We start from the raw sequence: 15,762 nt of genomic DNA on the forward strand, positions 1-15,762 counted from the left end.
TACATCGTCACGACACCATGGTTAAATAGCCACGCTGCAGCTAGAGCAGCGGAGTGTGGACTGTGTGTGATAACATCATATGTGCAGGTTTAATATCATGTGTGTGCATGATAACATGTGTTATATCATATGTGTGCGTATAACATGTGTAGTATAACATGTGTGTGTGATAACATCCCGTGTGTATATATCATGTTTATTAATGTTTAATGTTTGTGTCATTCCTAGCTGTCACTGTATGTCATGTTGTCCCTTGCGGGCGGAGCACCAAGACAAATTCCTTGTATGTGAACACTTGGCCGATAAACTTATTCATTCATCATTCATTCATTCACGTGTCTTAACATGTGTGTGAGATAACATAATGTGTGATAATGTCATATGTGTGGGTATAACATCATATGTGTGTGATAACACCATGTGTTCCAGGTGCTGGGGCAGTGTTTACCTGTGGTTCCATACCTGCAGGTGAGCAGTGTTTACCTGTGGCTCCATACCTGCAGGTGAGCAGTGTTTACCTGTGGCTCCATACCTGCAGGTGAGCAGTGTTTACCTGTGGCTCCATACCTGCAGGTGAGCAGTGTTTACCTGTGGCTCCATACCTGCAGGTGAGCAGTGTTTACCTGTGGCTCCATACCTGCAGGTGAGCAGTGTTTACCTGTGGCTCCATACCTGCAGGTGAGCAGTGTTTACCTGTGGCTCCATACCTGCAGGTGAGCAGTGTTTACCTGTGGCAACATAGCTGTTGATGAGCAGTGTGGACCTTACCTGGGTACGGGACCCTTCCTTTGGTCACCAGCTCAGTCAGGAGGATTCCAAATGACCACACGTCAGACTTGATTGTAAACTTCCCGTACAGGGCAGCCTCTGGTGCCGTCCACTTTATTGGAAACTTAGCCCCTGTAATATAAACAAGGGCGATCATTTGGCCTTGCTGACCAACTCATTCCAGAGATGACCAGAACCATCTCCAAGTAAAGACCAGTAATGTCTCCAAACAAGCTGAAGGTTCTTGGCTTGTGGACGCAGCCCAGACCATCACACAAACCAACCTCCCTTCCATTGACTCCATCTACACCTCACGCTGCCTCGGCAAGGCCAGCAGCATCATCAAGGACCAGTCTCACCCCGGCCACTCCCTCTTCTCCCCTCTCCCTTCGGGCAAGAGGTACAGAAGTGTGTAAACAAACACACACACCTCCAGATTCAGGGGCAGTTTCTTCCCGGCTGTTATCAGGCAACTGAACCATCCTCTCACCAACTAGAGAGCGGTCCTGACCTCCCATCTACCTCATTGGAGACCCTCGGACTATCTTTAATCGGACTTTACTGGACTTTCTCTTTGACTAAACGTTATTCCCATTATCCTGTATCTGTACACAGTGGACAGCTCGAGTGTAATCATGTATAGTCTATCTGCCGACTGGTTAACATAGAAACATAGAAATTAGGTGCAGGAGTAGGCCATTCGGCCCTTCGAGCCTGCACCGCCATTCAATATGATCATGTCTGATCATCCAACTCAGTATCCCGTACCTGCCTTCTCTCCATACCCCCTGATCCCCTTTAGCCACAAGGGCCACATCTAACTCCCTCTTAAATATAGCCAATGAACTGTGGCCTCAACTACCCTCTGTGGCAGAGAGTTCCAGAGATTCACCCCTCTCTGTGTGAAAAAAGTTCTTCTCATCTCAGTTTTAAAGGATTTCCCCCTTATCCTTAAGCTGTGACCCCTTGTCCGGGACTTCCCTAACATCGGGAACAATCTTCCTGCATCTAGCCTGTCCAACCCCTTAAGAATTTTGTACGTTTCTATAAGATCCCCTCTCAATCTTCTAAATTCTAGAGAGTATAAACCAAGTCTATCCAGTCTTTCTTCATAAGACAGTCCTGACATCCTGGTTAGCACGCAACGATAAGCTTTTCACTGTACCTCGGTACACATGACAATAAACTAAACTAAACCAACCCAGACACACAAGACACTACACGTTGATAGGTGAAGATTGGACGTGGTATTGGGCTCTTCAATTCTGTCACACTGAAGAAACTCTATACAGGTTTGGGCGAATGATTGAGGGTCACAAGATCTGGGATGTTCCCTTTACGGGTGTCAGGGGTTACGGGGAGAAGGCAGGAGAATGGGTCAGGAGGGCGAGATAGAATGGTGTTGATGGGCCGAATGGCCCAATTCTGCTCTTATTGCTTATGATCATGAATTTATGAAGTCTGACATCAACTTCAGGAGAGCGAGCTGTTATCGCTACTGTGGCATGAAATAGTTTGCGTGCTATGTACCAATAATCGCCTCACCAAATGTTATTCTGTTTGAGGAACAGACTGGAAAGGCAATTAAGTGAATAATTCACCAGCTCATTAGACACGAGGTGAGTGGGATAGAATCAAATCTGTCTCACACTCAGGGGCAGAATCTGAACGTCAGAACATTACTTCTGCTATAAACCAAGTTTTAAAAAAAAGTACTTTCTTCACTAGTATTTTTTACTTCACAAAAGTGCAGTGAAAAATACTCTCCAGAGGTTCTGACCTCTGATCAACGACTTCCTTAGCTTGAAGACAGACTCAAAAAGCTGGAGTAACTCAGCGGATCAGACAGCATCTCTGGAGAAAAGGAATAGGTGACATTTCAGGTCGAGACCCATCTTCACACTCCTTTGCTTGAAGTGAATTTCAGTCTACTTTAAGAAGGAAGTGCAGATGCTGGAAAAATTGAAGGTAGACAAAAATGCTGGAGGAACTCAGCGGGTGCAGCAGCATCTGTGGAATATTCCTTCGCTCCATAGATGCTGCCTCTCCCGCTGAGTTTCTCCAGCACTTTTGTCTACCTTTTAGTTTAGTTTGGAGATACAGCGCAGAAACAGGCCCTTCAGAGTCCACACCGACCAGCGATCCCCGCACACTAACACTATCCTACACACACACTAGGGACAATTTATAATTTAAACCAAAGTCAATTAACCTACAAACTTGTACGTCTTTGGAGCGTGGGAGGAAACCGGAGCGCCCGGAGAAAACCCACACTGTCACGGGGAGAACGTGCAAACTCCATACAGACAGCACCCGTGGTCAGGATCAAACCCAGGTCTCTGGTGCTGTAATGCCCCTGTCCCACTTAGGAAACCTGAACGGAAATCTCTGGAGACTTTGCGCCCCACCCAAGGTTTCCGTGCGGTTCCCGGAGGTTTTTGTCAGTCTCCCTACCAGCTTCCACTACCTGCAACCTCCGGCAACCACCTGCAACCTCCGGGAACCGCACGGAAACCTTGGGTGGGGCGCAAAGTCTCCAGAGGTTTCCGTTCAGGTTTCCTAAGTCGAACAGGGGCATTAGACAGCAACTCTACCGCTGCACCACCGTGCCGACCCAAGCTGCCGAGATGTTCCGGCATGTTCTGTTATTATTTCTGACTTTGTTACACTGGAGTGTGACTCGGAGTCATCCAGCATGGAACCAGGCCCTTCAGCCCATCCAGAACCAGGCCCTTCAGCATTTGCCCATATTCCTCCAAACATTTCCCAACCATGTTCCTGCCTCACTGCACTTTGTAGATTTCACTTTGCTCTATTTATGGTCCTTGAGTTTGATGACTATATTCACGTACATCATTATCTGATCTTATTGGATAGCCAGAATGATTCCTGGGATGTCAGGACTGTCTTATGAAGAAAGACTGGATATACTTGGTTTATACTCTCTAGAATTTATGAAGATTGAGAGGGGATCTTATAGAAACGTACAAAATTCTTAAGGGGTTGGACAGGCTAGATGCAGGAAGATTGTTCCCGATGTTGGGGAAGTCCAGGACAAGAGGTCACAGCTTAAGGATAAGGGGGAAATCCTTTAAAACCGAGATGAGAAGAACTTTTTTCACACAGAGAGTGGTGAATCTGTGGAACTCTCTGCCACAGAGGGTAGTTGAGGCCACAGTTCATTGGCTATATTTAAAAGGGAGTTAGATGTGGCCCTTGTGGCTAAGGGGATCAGAGGGTATGGAGAGAAGGCAGGTACGGGATACTGAGTTGGATGATCAGCCATGATCATATTGAATGGCGGTGCAGGCTCGAAGGGCCGAATGGCCTCTACTCCTGTACCTAATTTCTATGTTTCTATGTTTCTATAGCATGCAAGACAAAGCCTTTCACCGTACCTCGACACACATGATGATAATATTCCTCTGACAGCTCATTCCATTCACCCATCACCCCCTGCGTAAAAATGGTGCCCATCAAATTAGGTCATAAGGGATGTTTAAAAAGGAACTGCAGATGCTGGAGAATCGAAGGTACGCAAAAAAGCTGGAGAAACTCAGCGGGTGCAGCAGCACCTATGGTCATAAGGTCATAAGTGATTGTAGCAGAATTAGGCCATTCGGCCCATCAAGTCTACTCCACCATTCAATCATGGCTGATCTATCTCTCCCTCCCAACCCCATTCTCCTGCCTTCTCCCCATAACCCCTGACACCTGCACTAATCAAGAATCTATCTACCTCTGCCTTACAAATATCCACTGACTTGTGGCCTCCACAGCCGTCTGTGGCAATGAGCTCCACAGATTCACCGCCCTCTGGCTAAAGATTCCTAATAAATCTTTCCCCTCTTACCTTAAACCTACGTCCTGTGGTCCTTGATTCCCCAACCTGGGTAGAAGCCACTGTCCATTCAGCCTATCTATCCCCTTCATGATTTTATACACCTCTATAAGATCGCCCCTCATCCTCCTATGCTCCAAGGTATAGAGTCCTCGCCTGCCCAACCTCTCCCTCCCTGTAACTAAGGGCCCCGGGTGCTGGCAACATCCTCGTAGCTCTGCACCATTTCCAGTGGAGAGAGCGGAGGGTGGAGGCTGAACCCAGTCCCCCAGCATGGCATAGAAATTAGGTGCAGGAGTAGAGGCCATTCGGCCCTTCGAGCCTGCACCGCCATTCAATATGATCATGGCTGATCATCCAACTCAGTATCCCGTACCTGCCTTCTCTCCATACCCCCTGATCCCTTTAGCCACAAGGGCCACATCTAACTCCCTCTTAAATATAGCCAATGAACTGGCCTCAACTACCCTCTGTGGCAGAGAGTTCCAGAGATTCATCACTCTCTGTGTGAAAAAAGTTCTTCGCATCTCGGTTTTAAAGGATTTCCCCCTTATCCTTAAGCTGTGACTCCTTGTCCTGGACTTCCCCAACATCGGGAGCAATGTTCCTGCATCTAGCCTGTCCAACCCCTTAAGAATTTTGTAAGTTTCTATAAGATCCCCTCTCAATCTCCTAAATTCTAGAGAGTATAAACCAAGTCTATCCAGTCTTTCTTCATAAGACAGTCCTGACATGCCAGGAATCAGTCTGGTGAACCTTCTCTGCACTCCCTCTATGGCAATAATGTCCTTCCTCAGATTTGGAGACCAAAACTGTACGCAATACTCCAGGTGTGGTCTCACCAAGACCATGTACAACTGCAGTAGAACCTCCCTGCTCCTATACTCAAATCCTTTTGCTATGAAAGCTAACATACCATTCGCTTTCTTCACTGCCTGCTGCACCTGCATGCCTACTTTCAATGACTGGTGTACCATGACACCCAGGTCTCGCTGCATCTCCCCCTTTTCCCAATCGGCCACCATTTAGATAATAGTCTAATAGCATGGACCAGACTCGCTGCCGATGTGTTGGTTGCGTTGCCCAGACACTAACTGGCACACCATGCCGAGAGGAAGTCCTACCTTGCCGGGCTGTGTATTCATTGTCTTCGATTAACCGTGCCAGTCCAAAATCCGCTATCTTGCACACAAGGTTTTCTCCAACCAGGATGTTGGCAGCTCTGAGATCTCGATGGATGTAATTCATTCGTTCGATGTAAGCCATACCCGCAGCAATCTACAGGCAAGGAAGAGAGAACTATAACATGGACTGTCGGCTGCTCATTCACCCCTGGGAATCGATGAGAGGGGATCTTGTAGAAGCAGAGAATATCCTTAAGGTGATTGGACACGCTAGATGCAGGAAAAATGTTCCCCATGTTGGGGGGGTCCAGAACCAGGGGTCACAGTTGAAGAATAAGGGGTCAGTCATTTAACCATATAACAATTACAGCACGGAAACAGGCCATCTCGGCCCTACAAGTCCGTGCCGAATAACTTTTTTTCCCCTTAGTCCCACCTGCCTGCACTCATACCATAACCCTCCATTCCCTTCTCATCCATATGCCTATCCAATTTATTTTTAAATGATACCAATGAACCTGCCTCCACCAATTCCACTGGAAGCTCATTCCACACCGCTACCACTCTCTGAGTAAAGAAGTTCCCCCTCATGTTACCCCTAAACTTCCGTCCCTTAATTCTGAAGTCATGTCCTCTTGTTTGAATCTTCCCTATTCTCAAAGGAAAAAGCTTGTCCACATCAACTCTGAGGACTGAGATGAAGAAAAACTTTTTCACCCAGAGAGTTGTGAATCTGTGGAATTCTCTGCCACAGAAGGCAGTGGTGGCCAATTCACTGGATGTTTTCAAGGGAGAGTCAGATTTAGCTGTTAGTGCTAACGGAATCAAGGGATATGGGGAGAAAGCAGGAATGGGTTACTGATTGTGGAGGATCAGCCATGATCATGGCGGTGTTGGTTCGAAGGGGCGAATGGCCTCCTCCTGCACCTATTGTCTATGTTTCTATGATCATTTCACACTTGGATTCCATTGAACACTGTAGCCTTGTCGCTGCCCCTTACATAACGACTCTTTGCATACCTTGTGTATGGAACGCAAGGCAAAGAACCTCACTGTGACATCTCACGTGATAACAAATTATCATTCATTGATTCAATGTTTTCTCGGGAATGCCGGAGGTTACGAGGAGACCCGGCGGATGTTTATAACATCGACAGGCGTCGATAAGGTAGACAGTCACAACCTTATTACCCCAGGATGGAAGAAACAAATAATACAGGGCAAAGCTTTAAGGTCAAGTGGCAGTGGGGGGGGGGGGGGGTGGGCAGTGGGGGGGGGGGGGGGGCAGTGGGCAGGGGGGGGATGGGCAGTGGGCCAGTGGGGGGGATGGGCAGGTGGGCAGTGGGGGGTGGGCAGTGGGCGGGGGGGGGGTGGTCAGTGGTCAGTGGGCAGTGGGGGGATGGGCAGTGGTCAGTGGTCAGTGGGCAGTGGTCAGTGGGCAGTGGGCGGTGGTCAGTAGGCACTGGGTCCGGTACCTGTGCGGACATGTCTACCAACTGCGGCAGCTTCAGGATCCGCCCGTCTCCATCTTTGAGAAAATCAAGCAAACTTCCTGAAAAGGAAATAAGACGAGTTATTACAGGCAGGCAGGAACTGCAGGTGCTGATTTACACCGAAGATAGACACAAAATGCTGGAGTAACTCAGTGGGTCAGGCAGCATCTCTGGAGGGAAGGAATGGGTGACGTTTCACTCAGTCTGAAGAAAGGGTCTGGATCCGAAACGTCACCCATTCCTTCTCTCCAGGGATGCTGCCTGTCCCGCTAAGATGACATTAATCAGTCTCCAGCTCCCTTAAGCTCAGGCCCTCATCCGTCTTAAATCTTCTCTGCATTTGATTTCTCATTGAAATTTTCTTAGACCCGGATATGATCCTGACTAGGGGCTCTGTCTGTACGGAGTTTGCACGTTCTCCCCGTGACCTGCGTGGGTTTTCTCCGAGATCTTCGATTTCCTCCCACACTCCAAAGACGTACAGGTTTGTAGGTTAATTGGCTTGGTGTAAAATTGTAAATTTGTCCCCAGTGTGTGTAGGATCGTGTGAGTGTGCGGGGATCGCTGGTCGGCACGGACTCGGTGGGCCGAAGGGCCTGTTTCTGTGCTGCAACTGTAACCTAGGAAACTAAACTGAGGGGCAGCTTTTCCCCTAAACTGAGGGTGGTGGGTGTGTGGAACGAGCTGAGCTGCCAGAGGAAGTAGTCGAGGCTGGGACCATTCCAACATTTAAAAGACATTTATACACATACATGGATAGGAATGATTTAAAGGAATATGGGCCAAATGTGGGCAAGCATGGATGGGGCATGTGGGTCGGCATGGATGAGTTGGGCCGAAGGGCCTGTTTCCGTGCTGTATTATTCTGTGTTATTGAGTGTGAATCTCATTTTCTCTTTACAAGTCTGATGGAGTATTTGCTTTTGGAGAGGATGAGCTGAGTTTGCAGCGTGTAGTGTTTGTGAATGCTGTGCTCACATAGAGATGAATGTCACTGGCTGTCATAAACCTGCAGCAGATGGGATTCACAAGTGGGGCCTCATTGCCGTTCTGTTTGTTCCTCTGCTGATGATGCCTTTATTGCTCTGATTGCCATCTGAGCGGGTTTAATACATTGCTCACTTGGAACCTTCCACATCCCCCTTGCTCTGCGCTGTAAACTGATGCATAGCAACTGGCCGCCACTGCTCATAGAACAGAGAACCGGACAGACAGCACACAAACAGGCCCTTCAGCCCACAGTGTCTGTGCCAAACATGTTGCCAAGTTAATCTGCCCTGCCTGTGGCACATGATCCATATCCCACCATTCCCTGCATATCCATGCGCCTGGATAAAAGCCTCTTAAACCCCACGATCGTATCTGCTTGTACCACCTCCACCCCCAGCAACACGTTCCAGGCACCCACCACCCTCGAGACTGTCTACAATTCTGTTCACTTCTATCAGGTCTCCCCTCAACCCCCCAACACCCCAGTGTAAGCAATCCAAGTCAGTCCAACCTCCGCTTATCGCCAATACCCCCGAATACTAATCCAGGTAAACCTCTGCACCCTTTCCAAAGCCCCCACACATCCTCCATGTGAAGGGATGACTAGAACTATAGCCCAAACAAAGGTGTTGAAACTGCACCATGACCTCCCAACTCTGATACTCCTGGACCCCGGTCAGTCTCACCCCCGGCCACTCCCTCTTATAACCATATAAACCATATAACAATTACAGCACGGAAACAGGCCATCTCGACCCTTCTAGTCCATGCCGAACACATAATCTCCCCTAGTCCCATATACCTGCGCTCAGACCATAACCCTCCATTCCCTTCCCATCCATATACCTATCCAATTTATTTTTAAATGATAAAAACGAACCTGCCTCCACCACCTTCACTGGAAGCTCATTCCACACAGCTACCACTCTCTGAGTAAAGAAGTTCCCCCTCATGTTACCCCTAAACTTCAGTCCCTTAATTCTCATGTCATGTCCCCTTGTTTGAATCTTCCCTACTCTCAGTGGGAAAAGCTTTTCCACGTCAACTCTGTCTATCCCTCTCATCATTTAAAAAACCTCTATCAAGTCCCCCCTTAAACCTTCTGCGCTCCAAAGAATAAAGCCTCCTCCAACCTCTCCCATCGGGCAAGAGGTGCAGAAGTGTGAAAATGAAATCGCACACACCTCCCAGAGATTCAGGTACTCAAAGACAGTTTCTTCCCGGCTGTTATCAGGCAACTGAACCGCCCTCTCACCAACTAGAGAGCGGTCCTGACCTCCCATCTATCTCCAATCGGACTTTACTGGACTTTCTCTTTGGCTAAAGGTTATGCCCTTTGTCCTGTATCTGCACACAGTGGACGGCTGGAGTGTAATCACGCACATGACCCTCCCAACTCTTATACTCAATGCACTAACCAATGAAGGCAAGCATACCCGGGCAGATAAATATAGTCACAGAGTCGTACAGTGTGGAAACAGGCCCTTCGTCCTAACTTGCCCATACCGGCCAACACTAGTCCCACCTGCCTGCGTTTGGTCCATATCCCTCTAAACCTGTCCTACCCATGTACCTGGAGTGCACAAAAATGCTGGAGAAACTCAGCAGGTGCAGCAGAATCTATGGAGCGAAGGAGATAGGCAACGTTTCGGGACGAAACCCTTAAGGAAATAGGCAACGTTTCGGGCCGAAACCCGGAAGGGTTTCGACCCGAAACGTTACCTATTTCCTTCGCTCCATAGATGCTGCTGCACCCGCTGAGTTTCTCCAGCATTTTTGTCTACCTTCGATTTTCCAGCATCTGCAGTTCCTTCTGAAACACTACCCATGTACCTGTCTACATGTTCCTTAAACATTGCGCTAGTCCCAGCCTCAACTACCTCCTCCGGCAGCTCGTTCCATACACCCACCGCCCTTTGTGTGAAAAAGTTACCCCTCAGGTTCCTATTAAATCTTTTCCCCCCTTCACCCCTCACCTTAAGCAGAGGAAATTATAATCAGGAACAAATAAATAAATGGCAGAACAGTGAAACGAAAATCATGGTTCCCTCTTCACAAAGAACTTCGCAGAAGAATATTTAAGTTTTGTCTATTGTTACGAGGTTAGGGTTAGGTTTGTGGTTATTTGATTGGACCGAGGCTCTAAGGATACAATGAGGATACAATGAGGTTGAAGGAAGATAGTATTAGCAGAGAGTACAAGGGGAATTAGATGGGCTTGATGCGTTGAGAATTGTAGGATATGGAATTAGTGGATCCATGGGTTGTTGTTCTAAAGGGGAGAGTAGAGGTCTTGTTCGGAGGTCGTGTTTGAAGAGTGGTCAATGTAAACTCACTGTTTAAAAACTGTGAAGGGAAACATAGTAACATAGAACATAGAAACATAGAAATCAGGTGCAGGAGTAGGCCATTCGGCCCTTCGAGCCTTCACCGCCATTCAATATGATCATGGCTGATCATCCAACTCAGTATCCCGTACCTGCCTTCTTTCCATACCCTCTGATCCCCTTAGCCACAAGGGCCACATCTAGTCCCTCTTAAATATAGCCAATGGCTGTACCTCTGTGGCAGAGAGTTCCAGAGATTCACCACTCTCTGTGTGAAAAAAGTTCTTCTCATCTCGGTTTTAAAGGATTTCCCCCTTATCCTTAAGCTGTGACCCCTTGTCCTGGACTTCCCCAACATCGGGAACAATCTTCCTGCATCTAGTCTGTCCAACCCCTTAAGAATTTTGTAAGTTTCTATAAAAGCCTGCAGTGCAACAGATCAGCGGGCTCGTGTCTCCAAGCCCAGTCACAAATGAACAGGATTTTTCCAGTCTTGTTGAGAAGATTCGCGACCGGCCCCATCGCTCGAGGAAACCTACTCATGCTGAACGGAAGAGCAAAGATAACACTTTGTCCAGCCAATGGCAGGGAGCAGGGGTCAGGATGGACAAACAAAGTACCTCTGAAGAAGGGTCTCAACCTGAAAGTCGAGTATAGGAGCAAAGAGGTCCTTCTGCAGTTGTACAGGGCCCTAGTGAGACCACACCAGGAATATTGTGTGCAGTTTTGGTCCCCTAATTTGAGGAAGGACATTCTTGCTATTGAGGGAGCCCAGCGTAGGTTCACCAGGTTAATTCCCGGGATGGCGGGACTGTCATATGCTGAGAGAATGGAGCGGCTGGGCTTGTACACTCTGGAGTTTAGAAGGATGAGGGGATCTTATTGAAACTTATAAGGTTTTGGGCACGCTAGGGGCAGGAAACATGTTCCTGATGTTGGGGGAGTCCAGAACCAGGGGCCACACATAGTTTAAGAATAAGGGGTAGGCCATTTAGAACGGAGACGAGGGAACACATTTTCACACAGAGAGTGGTGAGTCTGTGGAATTCTCTGCCTCAGAGGGCGGTGGAGGCAGGTTTTCTGGATACTTTCAAGAGAGAGCTAGATATGGCTCTTGAAGATAGCAGAGTCAGGGGATATGGGGAGAAGGCAGGAACGGGGTACTGATTGTGGATGATCAGACATAATCACAATGCATTTCGTTGTCTCTGTACTGTACACTGACAATGACAATTAAAATTGAATCTGAATCTGAATGGCGGTGCTGGCTCGAAGGGCCGAATGGCCTCCTACTGCACCTATTTTCTATGTTTCTATGTTTCAGAAATGCTGCCTGATCCGCTGAGTTACTACGGCTTTTTGTATCTATCTTCAGTCAAAATACATGTCGTGTTCCAGAGACCACCCTTACCTTGGGTCATGAACTCGGTGACAATGTAGATTGGTTCCTCGGACACGACGGCGTATAGTTGGACCAACTTGTCGTGCCTCAGTCTCTTCATTATCTGGGCCTCCTCCAGGAACGCCTCAGGGGACATAGTGCCCGGTTTCAGGGTCTTCACTGCAACCTTGGTGGTCCCGTTCCATGTGCCTGAAGCGAGCGACACACACACACACGTTATAGGCAAGAAACGGTGGGTGGTGGTTGGGAGGGGTTGATGGTGGATGGAGATGGGGATGAGGTGAAGGGGTGAAAGGTCATGCTCCTTAACCCTCGCCTATAGGTCACACTTTTAATGAATCAAGGGCCAGGAGTCCGAGTCAGAAGAAGGGTCGCGACCCCAAACGTCACCTATCCATGTTCTCCACGGATGCTGCCTGACCCCTCTGAGTTACTCCAGCACTCTGTGAAACGTCACCTATCCATGGAGCTCCACAGGAAATAGGCCTGACCCGCTGAGTTACCGAAACCCTTCTGTGAAACGTCACCTATCCATGTTTCGGGCACAGATGCCCTGACCCACTGAGTTTGGTGCAGCAGCATCTATGGAGCTAAGGAAATAGGCAACGTTTCGGGCCGCAATCCTTCTGGACATAGGCAACGTTTCGGGCCGAAACCCTTACGGGTTTCGGTCCGAAACGTTGCCTATTTCCTTAGCTCCATAGATGCTGCCTGACCCACTGAGTTACTCCAGCACTCTGTGAAACGTCACCTATCCATGTTCTCCACAGATGCTGCCTGACCCGCTGAGTTACTCCAGCGTCAATTCCTCTGCCTCAATGATGGAACATTAATGACACGAGTCGGTGGCCAATCCCACCCGACCTGCCTGCCTGCCGTGACTGTCTAGACATCGATTCTGCACTGGGCCACTGGGCATCTCCTGGCTGGGACCTGGCAGAGGGTTGGAGATGTGAGGAGCATCTGGACAACTATCTCAGGGTAGACACAGAAGAGAGGTCACGGGGGAGAAGGTGCAAACTCCGAACCCGGGTCTCTGGCGCTGTGAGGCAGCAACTCTACTGCTGCACCACCGTGACTCCCCAGATTTTAATCTTGCCAAGACCACCCACTTTGGACAAAGGGGGAGGGGAGGGGAGCTGCAATATCCATTTATAAACTCTGAGTCATATCACATTCTCAACACCTCTCTGTGGATCAATCAAACAGAACCTTCTCTTTCTGATGCACTAAATACTTTAAGCTCAAAGCATGGAATCTAAATACGCACTTCACTCTGAATGTTATTGTCTGCGAGTTATTAATTTCATGGCCTCATTATGACATCTGTTCTTTGCGATTTAGCAAGTTGACAGTTTCATTAAATCTCTACTGGGTTTGTGCCACTGTGTCTATTGCTGCAGTTTGAACTCAGGATCCCTGTATAAATGGAGTGTGATTTTGTTATTAATCCAGGAGCTGACCATGGGCCTGGCGAGGGAGAGCTCATCTATATACAATTAAAGTAAATAGGAGAGGGCTAATACTGTTGTGAAATTAAATGGAAATTAAACCATGCAGTGAATGGTTAACAGGTTAATATATACTGATGGTTTGACAATGATCGAATTGCAGAGAATTGTGGACGCAGCCCAGACCATCGCACAAACCAACCCGACACCATCTACACCTCACGCTGCCTCGGCAAGGCCAGCAGCATCATCAAGGACCAGTCTCACCCCGGCCACTCCCTCTTCTCCCCTCTCCCTTCGGGCAAGAGGTACAGAAGTGTGAAAACGCACGCACACCTCCAGATTCAGGGACAGTTTCTTCCCGGCTGTTATCAGGCAACTGAACCATCCTACCACACCCAGAGAACAGTCCTGAACTACTATCTACATCATTGGTCACCCTTGGACTATCCTTGATTGGACTTTACTGGCTTTACCTTGCACTAAACGTTATTCCCTTATCATGTATCTATACACTGTGGACAGCTCGATTGTAACCATGTGTTGTCTTCCCGCTGACTGGTTAGCACGCAACAGAAGCTTTTCACTGTACCTCGGTACACGGGACAATAAACTAAACTGAACTCAACTCACCGCTTACGATTTCAAGATTCAATGACCAACCCATCCTTGTAACTCCTACTTCTCCCACCACAAGTTCACAAGTTCACAAGTTATAGTAGTAGAATTAGGCCATTCAGCCCATCGAGTCCACTCCAATATTCAATCATGGCAGATTCCATTTTTCCTGCCTTCTCCCCTTAACCCTTGACACCCATTCTAATCAGGAACTCTGCCCTAAAAATGTACACTGACTTGGCCTCCACAGCCCTCTGTAGCAATGAGTTCCACAGATTCACCACCCTCTGACTATAGGAATTCCTCCTCATCTCCTTTCTAAAAGAGCTCCATTTAATTCTGCGGCTGTGACCTCTGCTCCGAGACTCTCCCACTAGTGGAAACATCATCTCCACATCCACTCTATCCAGGTCTTTCATTAGTCTATAAGTTGCAACGAGGTCCCCCCTCAACCTTCTAAACTCCAGCGAGTAGAGGCCCAGCGCTGTTAAGCCTTCTCCTTATTTGGTCATCCTTATTTACAGATAATATCGTGAAAAAAACCATTGATCACCTTACCCATAAACACGTCTCCGAAACATCCCTGGCCAAGCTTTTTGTCCAGGCTCAGGGATTGTCGATTTATTTCCCATGCATCTCTCCCTAGTCCCAACGTCTGTGGGATCTCATTGGGACAAACCTTGGTTAGTACTTGACACAAACCATCAGTATGATCTGCAGGGAATGGATGCAATGGAGGTAGAATGTAAACAGGTTCACATGCATTAGTGTCATTCGGACTTGCAGATGCTGCAGCCACTCGCATCCTAGTTACACACATTGTTCTTGCTTTGGTAAGTCCAGTGACATTACCAGCCGGGTTTGGAGGATTAAATACAATTGGGGTCTCAAAAAGGTCTCAGCAGACACAGAAGACAGATGAACACGGCACAAAATCAGGCCATTCGGCCCACAAGGTCTGTGCCGAACATGATGCCAAGACTCTGCGATTCCTCCCAATCTCAATTCAATTCAATTCAATTCAATTCAGAGATGGGAGATGGAAGTGTGATCACTGCTCATAATTCCAAACAAATTGTTTGCATCACCACAGATAATAGTCCAAATTCTCCCGACGTTGACCCACCTGAGGACAAATTAATTTGGAGTCTCCGATTGTCCAAACCCACAGTTGGAACCAGTTTCATTCTATCTTTCATTCATTGTTCTTCATCTCTCTACATCACCATCTATATCTCTCGTTTCCCTTATCCCTGACCAGTCTGAAGAGGGGTCTCGACGGCCCGAATGGCCTACTCCTGCACCTATTGTCTGTTATCTATAGGTCACCCATTCCTTCTCTCCAGAGATGCTGCCTGACCCGCTGAGTTACTCCAGCTTTTTGTGTCTATCTTTGTTTTAAACCAGGATCTTCAGTTCCTTCCTACACATGATGTGTCTTATCTACCTGCGCCTAATCCATAATGCTCTATCCTCTGTATATACACCTGCATCCTCTGTATATACACCTGCCTCTTCTGTATATACACCTGCCTCTTCAAAGCCTCTCTAATGCCTCTTTGGTGCTCACATCTCCTTTAAACCGTGCCCTAAAGTTATGCCCTCTATTTCCATGCTGGTAAAAGGTTGTGACTGTCTACCCTATCTATGCCCCTCATACATGTTTATACTCCACCGGCAGCTCGTTCCATCCTTTGTGAAAAAATGATTTTTAAAATCTTGCCCCCCCTCACCTTAAATCCTCTAGT

The 15,762-nt window shown here is 47.9% G+C and overlaps 1 protein-coding gene across 5 annotated transcripts in view; it reads right to left on the reverse strand.

The window, feature by feature from the left end:
• LOC129709942 (tyrosine-protein kinase fyna) overlaps positions 1-15,762 on the reverse strand; it is a 98,952-nt gene that overhangs the window by 1,070 nt on the left and 82,120 nt on the right. For 4 of the 5 annotated variants that reach the window (XM_055656642.1, XM_055656644.1, XM_055656645.1 and 1 more), the window contains 4 exons: positions 11,955-12,134; positions 7,209-7,285; positions 5,734-5,887; positions 769-900 (listed from right to left, as the gene is read on the reverse strand). In XM_055656642.1, coding sequence (XP_055512617.1) covers positions 769-900; positions 5,734-5,887; positions 7,209-7,285; positions 11,955-12,134 — 543 coding nt within the window. Of the gene's footprint in view, positions 1-768; positions 901-5,733; positions 5,888-7,208; positions 7,286-11,954; positions 12,135-14,572; positions 14,729-15,762 lie in introns of all 5 variants that reach the window. The other variant, XM_055656643.1, reaches the window with a different exon arrangement.

This window comes from Leucoraja erinacea, chromosome 26 (assembly GCF_028641065.1).
Source record: "Leucoraja erinacea ecotype New England chromosome 26, Leri_hhj_1, whole genome shotgun sequence".
NCBI classification, from domain to species: domain Eukaryota; kingdom Metazoa; phylum Chordata; class Chondrichthyes; order Rajiformes; family Rajidae; genus Leucoraja; species Leucoraja erinaceus.